This window comes from Ictalurus punctatus, chromosome 3, assembly GCF_001660625.3.
Source record: "Ictalurus punctatus breed USDA103 chromosome 3, Coco_2.0, whole genome shotgun sequence".
NCBI lineage: Eukaryota > Metazoa > Chordata > Actinopteri > Siluriformes > Ictaluridae > Ictalurus > Ictalurus punctatus.
The window spans coordinates 9,850,558-9,864,685 of NC_030418.2; the positions used below are offsets into that span (position 1 = coordinate 9,850,558).

A 14,128-nucleotide genomic window follows, 5' to 3' on the forward strand; every position below is an offset into this window, starting at 1 on the left:
CTAGGAACAGGAAATTGTTCAACCATGACTTCTAGGGGTATAATTATGAGGTAACACACAGGCCAAATTTCCTTTGTCATTCATAACAATGAGTAAGACCAAGGAATATAGCTGTGATGTGCGGCCAAAGGTTGTTGAGCTTCACAAAATGGGAGGTGGCTATAAGAATATAGCAAAAGCATTGAAAATGCCCATTTCCATCATCAGGGCAATAATTCTACACTCAGTCCACTGTCCTTGTGGTCACGTAATTTTGTGCCTTTTGTTTCTTACTTTTCGGGAGTGTGACTCAAATTTTAGTCCCAATTGTTAATAAATACATAACATTTTACCTGAATTTTCTTACTCTCATCTTTTAGGTAATCATTCAACAAACACACACATGCCAAACAAGACACATATTTGCTGTTGTTAATCATATATACAGTGCATCCGGAAAGTATTCACAGTGCTTCACTTTTCCCACATTTTGTTACGTTACAGCCTTATTTCAAAATGGATTAAATTCATTATTTTCCTCAAAATTCTACAAACAATTCCCCATAATGACAACATGAAAGAAGTTTGTTTGAAATCTTTGCAAATTTATTAAAATAAAAAACAAAAAAAGTGTGTGTATATATATATATATATATATATATATATATATATATATATATATATATATATATATATATATATATATATATATATATATCTCACACAATGATATTACTACAGTAGCAGCTCATTCAAAGGAACTTGTTTGGTTGACACTCCGCATAATGTCAGACTAATAATAAACACAGCCAATCTATTATACTGTACCAAGACAGCTGAAATGACCTTTTTTTGCTCCCTTTTTGACTTTTGGATTAAGATCGTGGGCACTGGTTTGCCCTCCTGTTTTTTCTCTCAATATGAGTATGAGCATCAAAGCACTTTTCTCATATCAGGTATGCCATTTCATGCCAAAATAGAGCTAAGCTGCTAACTGAAGGAGGACGTGTCAGTTATACACTTTATTTATATATATATATATATATATATATATATATATATATATATATATATATATATATATATGTATATATGTATATGTATATATATATATATATATATGTATGTGTATATATATATATATATATATATATATATATATATATATATATATATATATATATATATATATATATATGTGTGTATATATATATATATATATATATATATATATATATATATATATATATATGTATATATGTATATGTATATATATATATATATATATGTATGTGTATATATATATATATATATATATATATATATATATATATATATATATATATATATATATATATATATGTGTGTATATATATATATATATATATATATATATATATATATATATATATATATATATATATATATATATATATATATATGTGTGTATATATATATATATATATATATATATATATATATATATATATATATATATATATATATATATATATATATATATATATATATATATATATATATATATGTATGTATATATATATATGTGTGTATATATATATATATATATATATATATATATATATATATATATATGTATGTATGTATGTATGTATGTATGTATGTATGTATGTATGTATAATCAGAAATTAATGCAAATAATCAAACATCTTTATACTTAGAATTTTATTTACAATATGTACAAATTACACCACTACAGCAGCTCCAGACAATTCTGATTGGCACCAATACATTTGAGATGTCAGGCATGTTCATTACTGTTTCAGTGAATGGCAGTTGGTTATGATGTTCCTCCCCTTTAAGCGTTTTATCAATTATCATAAGGAGAAGGCACGCTTCCAGGTGGGACAAACGAAGTGCGCACAGTCTAATAAACCTTAAGATGTTTTTTCTGTGCAAAACCCACCCACTCCCATTCAAACCCAGTGAAGCCGTGCCTCTGAGTGTGGTTAAAAAAAAAAGTATTTTGTTCAGTGAATGTTAACCTTTAATCCCATTAAGACACAGTGTACTTGAAACTCACAGACACACCCAGAGATGGACAGGCTTCTATGAGTGTCTACTAGCTCTGTGTCAGGGGCTTCAAAGGAGATTTTCACACAGGCTGCACTGTCTGCTGAAAACAGTTTAGTTTTAAACAAAAAGTAAATTAATAAAAAAGCATGATGTTGCAGTTAGATATTTGATTACTTGATTTGCTAAAATATTAAATTCTACCAAGATTGATAAATAATATAGGCGCTTTTGGTAAATATTTCCAAATTCAGTCTTTAAGCAGTTGGCTGTGCCTCACTGGTCTCTTTTCTAAAGCCCTGCCACACACCAGCAATAACTGTTGTTTATCACAATGTGAAAATTGAACACCATTTTTACAAAATTTAGAATTGGAGTATTAATCTGACTGAAACTATCTGAGTGAAACTAAACCTGTGATGATTATGATGATGATGATGATGCCTTCCCCAAATGCACCCAGAATCCATCCTGGGTACAGACAGTATTCCAGTCAAGCATGAAAACACTTCAAAGTTCTTTAATTTTATTAAAGAACCAGAGATGGCCAGAGATGTTTCTTATCTGCTCTAACACACAGTTGATTTAATTAGCATATAATATAGCCACCCCACTCCATAAATTTAATTGAAGTAATTTGGACTCGGAATTCCATCATGTATGTCAGTGATGTTTGGTATTTGTTCTTTGTTTTTATACTTTCCATTAGCTCTTCTTAAGAAAGCCGATGCCATTCCATTTCAAGTTAAACCATCAACCATGGCAAGTGTGGTAAAAGGCCTTTATGCTCTGCGACCAGGTGAGAATGTTTGTACATTTTTGGAAATAGTTATGATGTTTCAAAGTAATTTTTTTTTTTTTTTTTTTTTTTTAATAAATTTGCAAAGATTTCAGGTAGGCTGTTGATTTTGCTGAAATCAAAACGCAGACGGTGAGCACTAGCCAGTGGGATTGCTGCACATGCATTAATTCCGTTCACTGCTAAAGCAACCAGCTGGCAGAGGCTTCTGCTTGGTCTTAAAGCCTTCATTTTACACAAACGACAAACATTATGATTTCAACCAAATAGGTCAACGCTATGTGTTGTAGAGTCGACCTTGTTTTGATGTTGAATAGATGTTTTATTTACGACCTCATAACGCTCTGATGAATCCAAAAGGTATTCCAAAAAGTAATGGCATTGATTTCAACTTACGCATTCTGTGAATTATAAAAATATTTTTAATATAAGAGGATCTTTGCTCTCCAAGAGTTCTATATACTATACTATATAGAACCATTTTTCTTTGGGAAAAGGTTTTATTGGCCAAGGACAGAACCCCAGGGTTCTATATAGAACCCCCAAGGAACTCTTATTAAGAGTGTGGGATTTCAGTGGAATTGGAATGGAATCTTTAAATACAATGTTCTCTTTTTTCACTTTTGGCAGTAACCAGACTTTAAAATGCAATAACTTTGACACGTGCAAAAGTGAAACACAGAACTATATATAGTATAAAATGTTACAATATATGTGTATATGTATTGTTTCTGTAAGGTTGAAGTTTGATCAGTAATTATAATGCTTAATTCCGTCTCCTTTCAGACTGGGCTCAGCTAGCTCCTGCACTGTTTTCTAGATTTATTCCCCAAATTCACCCACCTGTTTTGGAGTCTGATCTGCTGCTTTATGCAGCTCAAGACCGAAAATTGCAAATGGAGCTTTCATTAAATGGTTTTTCCAGGTAATAAATATTATTATTTTATGTTTTTCTATGCATATATATATATATATATATATATATATATATATATATATATATATATATATATATATATATATATATATATATAATGTGTGTGTGTGTGTGTGTGTGTGTGTGTGTATGTATGTGTGTATTTATGTAAAATAGAGAGAGAGTCATGCCATGATATTTTAGTAAGATCTCAGAAGAAGGTTTGCAGGTGTTTAAACACTGCCCCTGGTATATCTTTAGTTACATACATAACCTGCATTATGACGTATTATTTCTTTTACATGCAAGTTACTTTGAAATATATTTCTTTCCTGTATCATCACTTAAAATTAAATCGTAATATGAATGAGTCTGAATAAGTCTTACATAGTAGCCTACTAATTTAATTTTGTAGCCACTCTGTTTCAATAATTCATTAAGCAATTGATAGAATAGTATTTATGTCTCAAATGCAGAGATCACATTGAGCCAGTATTTATCATGTATAATTTCATGAGTATTCTGAGCTTAAGTATCTTAGATAAACTAATCACAATATATCCAGAATTTTCTACTGAATGTGTGCTGTCCTAAAATAATAGTCTTTATTATGCCTAAGTAACTTTAATTTAATTAGAAAGGACATCAGAAATACTTCCATTACAGACATATTTCCATATGTAAATCAGAAAATATGTTATAAAACTATGAATAATCATTATTTATTTTCCAGGTGTGACCAATCACGTAAAAGAGCAAGTGAAGAATACTGAAAAACCTGCTGGAAAACATGAAATAATACCTCATACAAGAAAGCTTCCATAGTACCAGTGAGAGACATAAGGACCAGGCTATGTGGGAACTGGGTATATATAATTACGAAGGTGCAATCTTCTATGTAGGACAAAACACTTACTAATAAAAAATTAATAAATAAATGTATGAAAACAAATAAATGCATGCATGAGCAGAGTACATAACAGTGCCTTGGTTTAAAAAAGGGGGGGGGGGGGGGCATGCAATGAGAGATAGTTTAGGCTTAAACGTGTGGCCTCTGTAGTTTTATCTAACCCTCCTATTATGTTATGGGTCAGTTTGACCAATTTCCACATTTGAGATGTCTGAAGTACTGGTTAATCTCTCTTTTTCTCTTTGAAATTCTTTGACTTTTCCTCATTTAGGGTCATGAACTTGTATGCAAATCGTGTTAACTTCTACTCTAAAAAGAAACACACAAGAACAGTACACTTTATCTAATCTGACAGAGCAATGCATTCACATACACAGGCTTGAAAGAGAGCCTTGTTGCATCTCCAAAAAGAGACCTAACAAGTGCTCACAGTAGAGAGAAAGATGGAACCCCAATAACAGTCATTATTTAGAGACAGCTCCCTTCACAGGTCTAGCTACATTACCACTATCCTAAATAGTGTTAACTCATAGGCTGCTCACATTACAACACAAGTATCTTTTTTGTTGTCTCTGACAAGCCATAAAGAAAGTTTACTGTTTTAAGCTGTTCTTTGCTGTTTTTTGCGTGTATGTGAACTTTGGAAGTCATGTTGACCCATAACATAATGGATGTAACCATGTCCTCCATCAACATCCTCCAGAAGCTGACAAATCACAAATGTTACCAAATTATGCCATGGTGCGAGTCACAGGAATGATGCTCATGTTTCTGCCCTAATTTTGATTCATTTTCATTGAAAGCTTGAGGGGTGAGTAATATGGCAAAATTATCATATCATAATACACATAGAAAGAAGGTTTTTTTGTTTGGTTGGTTTTTTGTTGTTAAAATGTGTTAAACTGTATTTTATGTCTAACAAAAAAAATGTAACACTGTAAAGGGATAAACAATATAATGGGAATTGTTTTGTATTTAACCACTTCTAGTTTTCACTGGCTGCGTGTGTGTACGTACAGGTGCATCTCAAAACATTTTAGTATTGTGGACAAGTTCTTTTTTTTCTGTAATTTAATTCAAAAGGTGGAGCTTCAATTCATTACACATAAAGTGAAATATTTCAAGCCTTTTTTGTTTTAATCTTGATGATCACTGGTTATAGCTCGTGGAAATCAAAAATTCAGTATCTCAAAATATTAGAATATATATATATATATATATATATATATATATATATATATATATATATATATATATATATATATATAGCAGAAATGTCGCAGTGTCCCATTCCTAGAGTAAAGCCACTCCTGAAATGGAGACAATGTCAGAAGCATCTTGCCTGGGTTAAAGAGAAAAAAAACTTGCTCAGTGTTCCAAAGTCCTCTTTTCAGATTAAAGTAAATTTTACATTTTCATTTGGATATCAAGGTCCCGGAGTCTGGAGGAAGAGTGGAGAGGCACAAAATCCAAGTTGCTTGAAGGCCAGTGTGAAGTTCCAACAGTCAGTGATACTTTGGTGTGCCGTGTCAGGATGACAGCCACAAAATGTCATCTGCATACAGAAACAACTTGTCTTCTCTTCCTCCTGCACTAACCCCCACCTATTCTTGAGTCTGCCCCTACCTAGCTTAAAAAGGGTGAAATTAGTCTATTTACTGCTGCTTTTAGCCATGCATATATCACTCAATATATCCCCAATTCCATACGTTTCTAAAACATGTATCAGGAATCCCTACTGCACCCTATCAAAAGCCTTCTCAATGTCTATGAGAAGGTAGCAATTTGGTTATCTTTTTCCCAACTCAGCCATATAAGATGGAGAAATCACCTTGAGTTATCAAAGGATGATGTTCCCTTTATAAATTCCACCTGATCTGAATGAACAATGTCTCAATGTTCTCAAGCCACATAGACAACACTTTGGTAAGTATACATTTACGTATAGGCCTTTGTCATGTTGTATATAACATATACATGAAATAAACACGAGGGAGACCTAGTATGAGTAATATGTAATCTTATTGAGAATTCACTGGGCTGGTGGACTGTATGAACGGATGTTCACCGAAAACACAACACACAGATAAGCAAGGCGCAGGGGGATAACAATACATGTATTTGAATAAGTGCGGCAGGCCTCAGAGCGTAGGTGGAGTACGTCTGCACGCAGGCAGAAGGTCAACTAAGAGACACACACAGAGGCCTGTTGTGTATGCAGAAAACAGAAATTAATCTGTTTCATATTCTGTTTTATGAAAATCTATTATAGGGTAATGTACATGCAAGCACCATAAAAAACAAAAACATAAAATTTACTCATAATGTAGAGATGGTGTGTTTGAAAGTGTCCTTTCTCGATGAAAATCCAGTCAGGAAGCAACACAGACAAGGTCAAGTTATTTTTAAAGAGTGAAACAAGACAAAATATATTTTGGAGCCGGAACTGCACCTGCGTGATAAAGATCGCTCAACAGTGGCAACTAATGTACGGAATGGTGTTCCGGGATAGCTAACTCTAAACATACTGATGTCTGGGTCATCCTGACCCTAAGAAAACTATATAAATAGAAGAGCTTCAGCTCTGTTTTTTTGGATCATACTTGGGACATCTCAACTGTGTGATCTCATGCAACAATAAATTTGGACACTTGCCTCTCCTCACTCACGGGCCCAGTGTCTTACTTTTGTCCTTCAACTGGTTAAATGTATGTGAGTATCTGTTTATATGTTAAATATTAATTGTCTTTGGGTAATAGGCAAATTTTGAAGCAACAGTCACAAACTGCACATAGAGATAGATGCAAGTGCAGTATAAGATGTTTATATAAAGAGGTAGGAGGAACAAATCAAAAATGTGAATCAGGACTGGACTCAGGATCAGGAAGCAGACAGAAGTCAGGCAATATCCAAAACACACAATGAGAGAACAGATTGTGATACAAAAAGGGGGATATATAAACAGCGAACAAACAGCTCAGCTAGATGAGCAGATTGAGCAAGACATGGAAGGCTGCCTCATAGGCCTCAGGCATGAACAGTAGTTGGGAGGCTGCACCCTCAGGTGTGAGCAGGTCTTGGGAGACCATGCCATAGGTCTTGAGCATGAGCAGGACTGAGCAGGCTGCTCTGTCAGCTTCTGGCTGGAGCATGGCTGAGGAAGCCGCCCTGTCAGCTTCTGGCTGGAGCGTGGCTGAGGAGGCCACCCTGTCAGCCTCTGGAGGGAGCTCTGGGGGAGAGGCTCCTGGCCTCTGCTTCATTTCCAGCATTCCTCTCCACAGTGTGTTATGTGAATGGTCTAGTGAGTTTGGCCGACAGGCTGGCCCTCCCTCCAAAATTTTAAAGGTCGGGGTTAAACTCTGAACACCTCTCTCAGGAGGCATATGAACTCAGCCATGCTTCTTAGGCCCCTGTTTCTTATGGCAACCAGGAACTCCACCAACTGGCGGGCTCAGCCAGTGAGCCGGGACAACAAGAACCTCAGCCGTTGCAGCAAGTAACTTTTTGGTTCAATCTCAAAGCCGTCAAAGGGTTCCAGGGGGATTCCACTTGGGGAAATGCACCAAGTTGAACGCTGGTATGGTTATCCTGGCATGTTAGAGGCAAAGTAATCTGTCACAAACTGCACATAGAGACCGAGGCAAATGCAGTATATGATGTTTATTTAAATAGTCAGGCAGACCAATCCAAGCGTGAATCAAAACTCAGGAAAAGGAAACAGACAGAGGTCAGCCAATCTACAAACAGCAATGTCAAGGGATAGCCAAAACACCCAACAAGAGAACAAGATCAAAAACCAGGATATATAAACAGAACAAATGCCTCGGTGAGATCAGGTGGCAAAACCCTGAATATTACTTCACAACAAAGAAACATAGGGGTTTAAATATACAAACTAATTAAAAGGCAAACTCAAAACAGGTGTGAGAAATCAGGAAACATGAGGGAAACAACCAATGACAATACAGGGGTGGAGACAGGACATGGATCACAACAAAAACACAGAAGTACACGATATTGCTGCTTTGTTCAGGGTATTAGGTACCATGTAAAACGTGACCTAATGGTACAGCCTCTGAGTAGACCTATTAGAATGAGAGTCGGTACATCTATGCTTATAATATTCAACTGGGAATTCATCTAGACCTTGAGCTTTTCCTGATTTCATTGATTTGATTTGTTGTTAGACAACACTCCACAGTTGCATGATCTGTTAGAGCTAATACCCCTAACCTGCAATGCAAAATTGACCCCATCATACTTTTTAATATTATAAATCTATTCTATCTAATCTATCTAGACTGTGATTTGTCAATCTACACATGTCCTGTAACCCAATATCTTCTTTGAGCTGAAATGTGGCAAGTCTATCCTTTGGTATATTACTAGAATATGTTGTTCTATCTAACACTGCATCTAGAATCTGGTTGAAATCCCCACCTAGTATTATGTTCCATGAGGTCAATAGGATGTTGGGAACCATTAGAGAGAGATACTTTGTATATATTGTAACCTTAGTTTTGACAGGTATAGGTCAAAGGTCAAAAAGATACACATTCTAACTCTCTATATCTAGATCAAAGGTCATGATCATAAAAATATATATAGTTATGTTAAATCTGGATCACATCCATTCGTTACCATACATGGTGCGGCCATGTGTTTTCCACCCCACACACGTTGCACACGTTCTTTCTAACACTCTGTGGTAGGTCATAAAAATATATATAGTTATGTTAAATCTGGATCACATCCATTCGTGACCATACCTGGTACGGCCATATGTTTTCCACCCACACAAGTTGCACACACATGTTCTTTCTTTTCACATAGAATATGAAACTCTCTGAGGTAGGTCATAAAAATATATATAGTTATGTTAAATCTGGTTCACATCCATTCGTGACCATACCTGGTACGGCCATGTGTTTTCCACCCCACACAAGTTGCACACTCATGTTCTTTCTAACACTCTGTGGTAGGTCATAAAAATATATATAGTTATGTTAAATCTGGATCACATCCATTCGTGACCATACCTGGTACGGCCATATGTTTTCCACCCACACAAGTTGCACACACATGTTCTTTCTTTTCACATAGAATATGAAACTCTCTGAGGTAGGTCATAAAAATATATATAGTTATGTTAAATCTGGTTCACATCCATTCGTGACAGAAACGTTGCTAGTTATGTTAAATCGGGTTCCCATCCATTCCTGACACAAATGTTACTATACATGGTACGGCCATGTGTATTACACATCCAAACAAAAATATGACGCACACAAACGCACTTTATTTTCACATTATTTAAAAGGAATTTAAGTGTTATGTACTAAATTACCATAATTATGAACACAAGTTGTTAAGTTGACAATCATTTTTAAAATTATGTTTCTCCATTTAGATTGTCTGCAGTAGAATGCAGTCTTTTAAACCAGGAAAAATGACCGCCTTTAGGTTTTATAACAATAGTAAGTAAAATCCAGTGTGATTTACATTACAAATCTCATACGTAACATCTCTGCAGGATTTATAGACGTTAAAGCACTGAATGAAATGAGCAATATAGACAAAAAATAAACACTCTGTGTCTACTACTTTTATCTCTCATAGAACTATCCACAGTCCAAAGGCTGTGGAGCTAGAAGGCTACGTGTGCGAATGACAAAAGATTTTAAAAAATAAAATAAAAAATGTATCAATACATGAAATTAGATTACACAATGTAGTTGAGGTTTACATGAATAAGCAGAAATGTAATCATGCTTATCTTTCCTATAGCACAAATGAAAAGCCCTCTCTAGATGAACAGATTTGTCAAATGAAACTTTTTCCTTCTTTTCCACTGCTACGGTAAACTAAAGAGTAGATATTCAAATTACACTGCTAAATATGACTAGCATTAGCTACGTGTACTAGTGCAAAATAGTCCATCAAATGTATTAGCAGGTGTAGCCTATACATGAGTCCACTATTGGTCAGGTGATCCTGCACAAGGACATGTCTTTGTAACTGTAAGGGACGAGTCAACTTAATCCTTCACATGGTATTCATAAGGTGCCATAAGTTTCTGCTTCTCTATGGGTCATGCTGAAGTTTGAACAAAATGGTTTGACTTAATATCCGCAGCAGTAGTGCACAAGTCATTTCTTCCTCTTTTTTTATTAACTTTTATTGTATGCCTAAATGCAATAAAAGTTATTTGCCAGATTCAGATGCTCCTAAACAAATTATTATAAAGTATGAGTTGGTAACTGATCAACAAAGACTGTACTATCATTTCTAATATAATGCATCAAATATGGACCACTATTTTCACTGAAATATTTCAGAGATTTTTTTTTTTTTTTTACACTAGTTTACACTAAATGTCTAATATTCTGTTCTGTTGGAAATATGCCTGAACTGTAATCCCCCCTCCCCCGAACCCCCAGATCAGGAGTGGGTAAAGACAGACTGGTGATCTGATCTATATTATATATACGTGTACCTTAGATAATGCCTCTCTGAACGCCATGGTGGGACGTTCCCGAGCTTAAGTACTGTACAAGTCCTAAGCATTAGATCACCCCAATTACTCTTGTATACACTTTCCATACCGATGGTTTTGACCTTTCTTTCAGTAAAAGAGAACAACGACATCATACAGCCTTGAAGGACTGTTTTACACATCACAGTGTTTTTCTCAACAACGTAGCCAATAAATAGTTCAATTATTTCACAAACCTCAGTCTGTTCATTTCTTGACAGAAGGATTACACATAGATCATTCACATAGGGAGCTACACATGCATAATATCTCCAAAATTCTAATACATCTACCACATTCAGTCACCAGGTCTAGTATTTTCTGGTAGATTAGTTACACAAACTGATAATTACCACAGAAGTAATTTCAGAAACAAAGATTCACTTAAACCACAAATGTACACATTGGTAGGGATCGTTAAACCCTGAAACACACGACTCGTCCCTTAATTCATTAACATAAACACACTGTAAGCATTCTGGTCAGCAAACCCCCAGGAAACACTCGACTCTCTCTCTCTCTCTCTCTCTCTCTCTCTAACACACCCACACACACGCACGCACACCCCCACACCCACATACACACACACTTCAGATGTGTAGGACACTGTGTATAGGCCTACAAGACATTGCCCGGAAAATGTGTCTTCTAGTTTAAACAAAACTCTCGATTCTTTTAAGCAGCACTTTAAACATTTTACATCCTAAAGGGTTAGGTTTAGAAGGCATGTAATACGCGCGTTTCTTATAAAACACCGTCTTTAAAACGTTTACCTCCTAAAGGGACCTATTTAGAAGGTATGTAAAAAGGTTTTTTTTTCTTTTTTTCTTTTTTACATTTCTTCGGGTATATCAATGTTTTAGAGTATTTATTTCAGTAAATTTTTATTCAAAGTCATGCCATTTTCTCAAAAAGTACAATCAATAAATTTTCATTTATTTCACAAGCTTACATTCTGCTCATTTATGTTCACATTCAACCATCATGTATTTTCTAACAGCGGAGCTATACAAAACAAACCCCCACAATCTAAATTTAATGTGGGGTTGCAAGATAAAAATTCTAATTTATTGAATTAATTAAATATTTAAAGTTGTACACATTATTTTGATGAGTTGTGTTGACATAATAATGTTGATAATTACATCAACTTAATATCGTGTGTAATTTCTGCGTTAATTGATTTAAAACAAAATTTACGTTGTAGTACATTTACATTTATTCATTTAACAGAGTGTTAGAGGACCTGTAGACTGAACAAATACTAAGGACATTACAATTTGAATATCATTTGACTTACCATTAAATTCTACTAAAGCAATGAATTTGGGGGCATGTTCTCAATTGTGATATGACCAATAGTGGACTCGTGTATAGGCTACACCTGCTAATACATTTGATGGACTATTTTGCACTAGTACACGTAGCTAATGCTAGTTATATTTAGCAGTGTAATTTTAATATCTACTCTTTAGTTTACCGTAGCAGTGGAAAAGAAGGAAAAAGTTTCATTTGACAAATCTGTTCATCTAGAGAGGGCTTTTCATTTGTGCTATAGGAAAGATAAGCATGATTACATTTCTGCTTATTCATGTAAACCTCAACTACATTGTGTAATCTAATTTCATGTATTGATACATTTTTTATTTTATTTTTTAAAATCTTTTGTCATTCGCACACGTAGCCTTCTAGCTCCACAGCCTTTGGACTGTGGATAGTTCTATGAGAGATAAAAGTAGTAGACACAGAGTGTTTATTTTTTGTCTATATTGCTCATTTCATTCAGTGCTTTAACGTCTATAAATCCTGCAGAGATGTTACGTATGAGATTTGTAATGTAAATCACACTGGATTTTACTTACTATTGTTATAAAACCTAAAGGCGGTCATTTTTCCTGGTTTAAAAGACTGCATTCTACTGCAGACAATCTAAATGGAGAAACATAATTTTAAAAATGATTGTCAACTTAACAACTTGTGTTCATAATTATGGTAATTTAGTACATAACACTTAAATTCCTTTTAAATAATGTGAAAATAAAGTGCGTTTGTGTGCGTCATATTTTTGTTTGGATGTGTAATACACATGGCCGTACCATGTATAGTAACATTTGTGTCAGGAATGGATGGGAACCCGATTTAACATAACTAGCAACGTTTCTGTCACGAATGGATGTGAACCAGATTTAACATAACTATATATATTTTTATGACCTACCTCAGAGAGTTTCATATTCTATGTGAAAAGAAAGAACATGTGTGTGCAACTTGTGTGGGTGGAAAACATATGGCCGTACCAGGTATGGTCACGAATGGATGTGATCCAGATTTAACATAACTATATATATTTTTATGACCTACCACAGAGTGTTAGAAAGAACATGTGTGCAACGTGTGTGGGGTGGAAAACACATGGCCGCACCATGTATGGTAACGAATGGATGTGATCCAGATTTAACATAACTATATATATTTTTATGATCATGACCTTTGATCTAGATATAGAGAGTTAGAATGTGTATCTTTTTGACCTTTGACCTATACCTGTCAAAACTAAGGTTACAATATATACAAAGTATCTCTCTCTACCATTGTACAGTATGTGCGGTATATCATGGAAAAACTCTGCATCCCACAAGTTTGGATCATATATATTTCACAGGTAGGTTTTCATTACATTAATTATGGCCTCAATGAAAATAATTCTTTGTTGTTTAAGTGGTACAAATTGCAATTTCTTATGTGCTAATATTGCTACCCTCTGACTCTTACTATTAAACAAGCGTTGAAATACTTGGCCAACCTAGCCCCTTTCGAGTTTTTTCAATGTCTTCAAATACGTTTTTGTTTTTGTTTTTTGTTTTTTTAAATATAAATGCTCCATCCAGTGCTCAAGTTGAGGGGGGATGCATCCCCCTTGTTGAAAAAAATGGCCAG

General features: G+C 34.5%; 1 protein-coding gene across 1 annotated transcript in view; it reads left to right on the top strand.

Moving 5' to 3' along the window:
• The window catches only part of cacul1 (CDK2 associated cullin domain 1), a 49,957-nt gene extending 44,177 nt beyond the window's left edge, over window positions 1–5,780 (top strand). Inside the window, exons 6-8 of the mRNA XM_017464163.3 lie at window positions 2,741–2,830; window positions 3,617–3,755; window positions 4,480–5,780. Of these exons, the coding sequence (XP_017319652.1) occupies window positions 2,741–2,830; window positions 3,617–3,755; window positions 4,480–4,519 (269 nt within the window). The 3' untranslated portion in view covers window positions 4,520–5,780. The remainder of the gene's footprint in view (window positions 1–2,740; window positions 2,831–3,616; window positions 3,756–4,479) is intronic.
• Window positions 5,781–14,128: the final 8,348 nt, after the last annotated feature.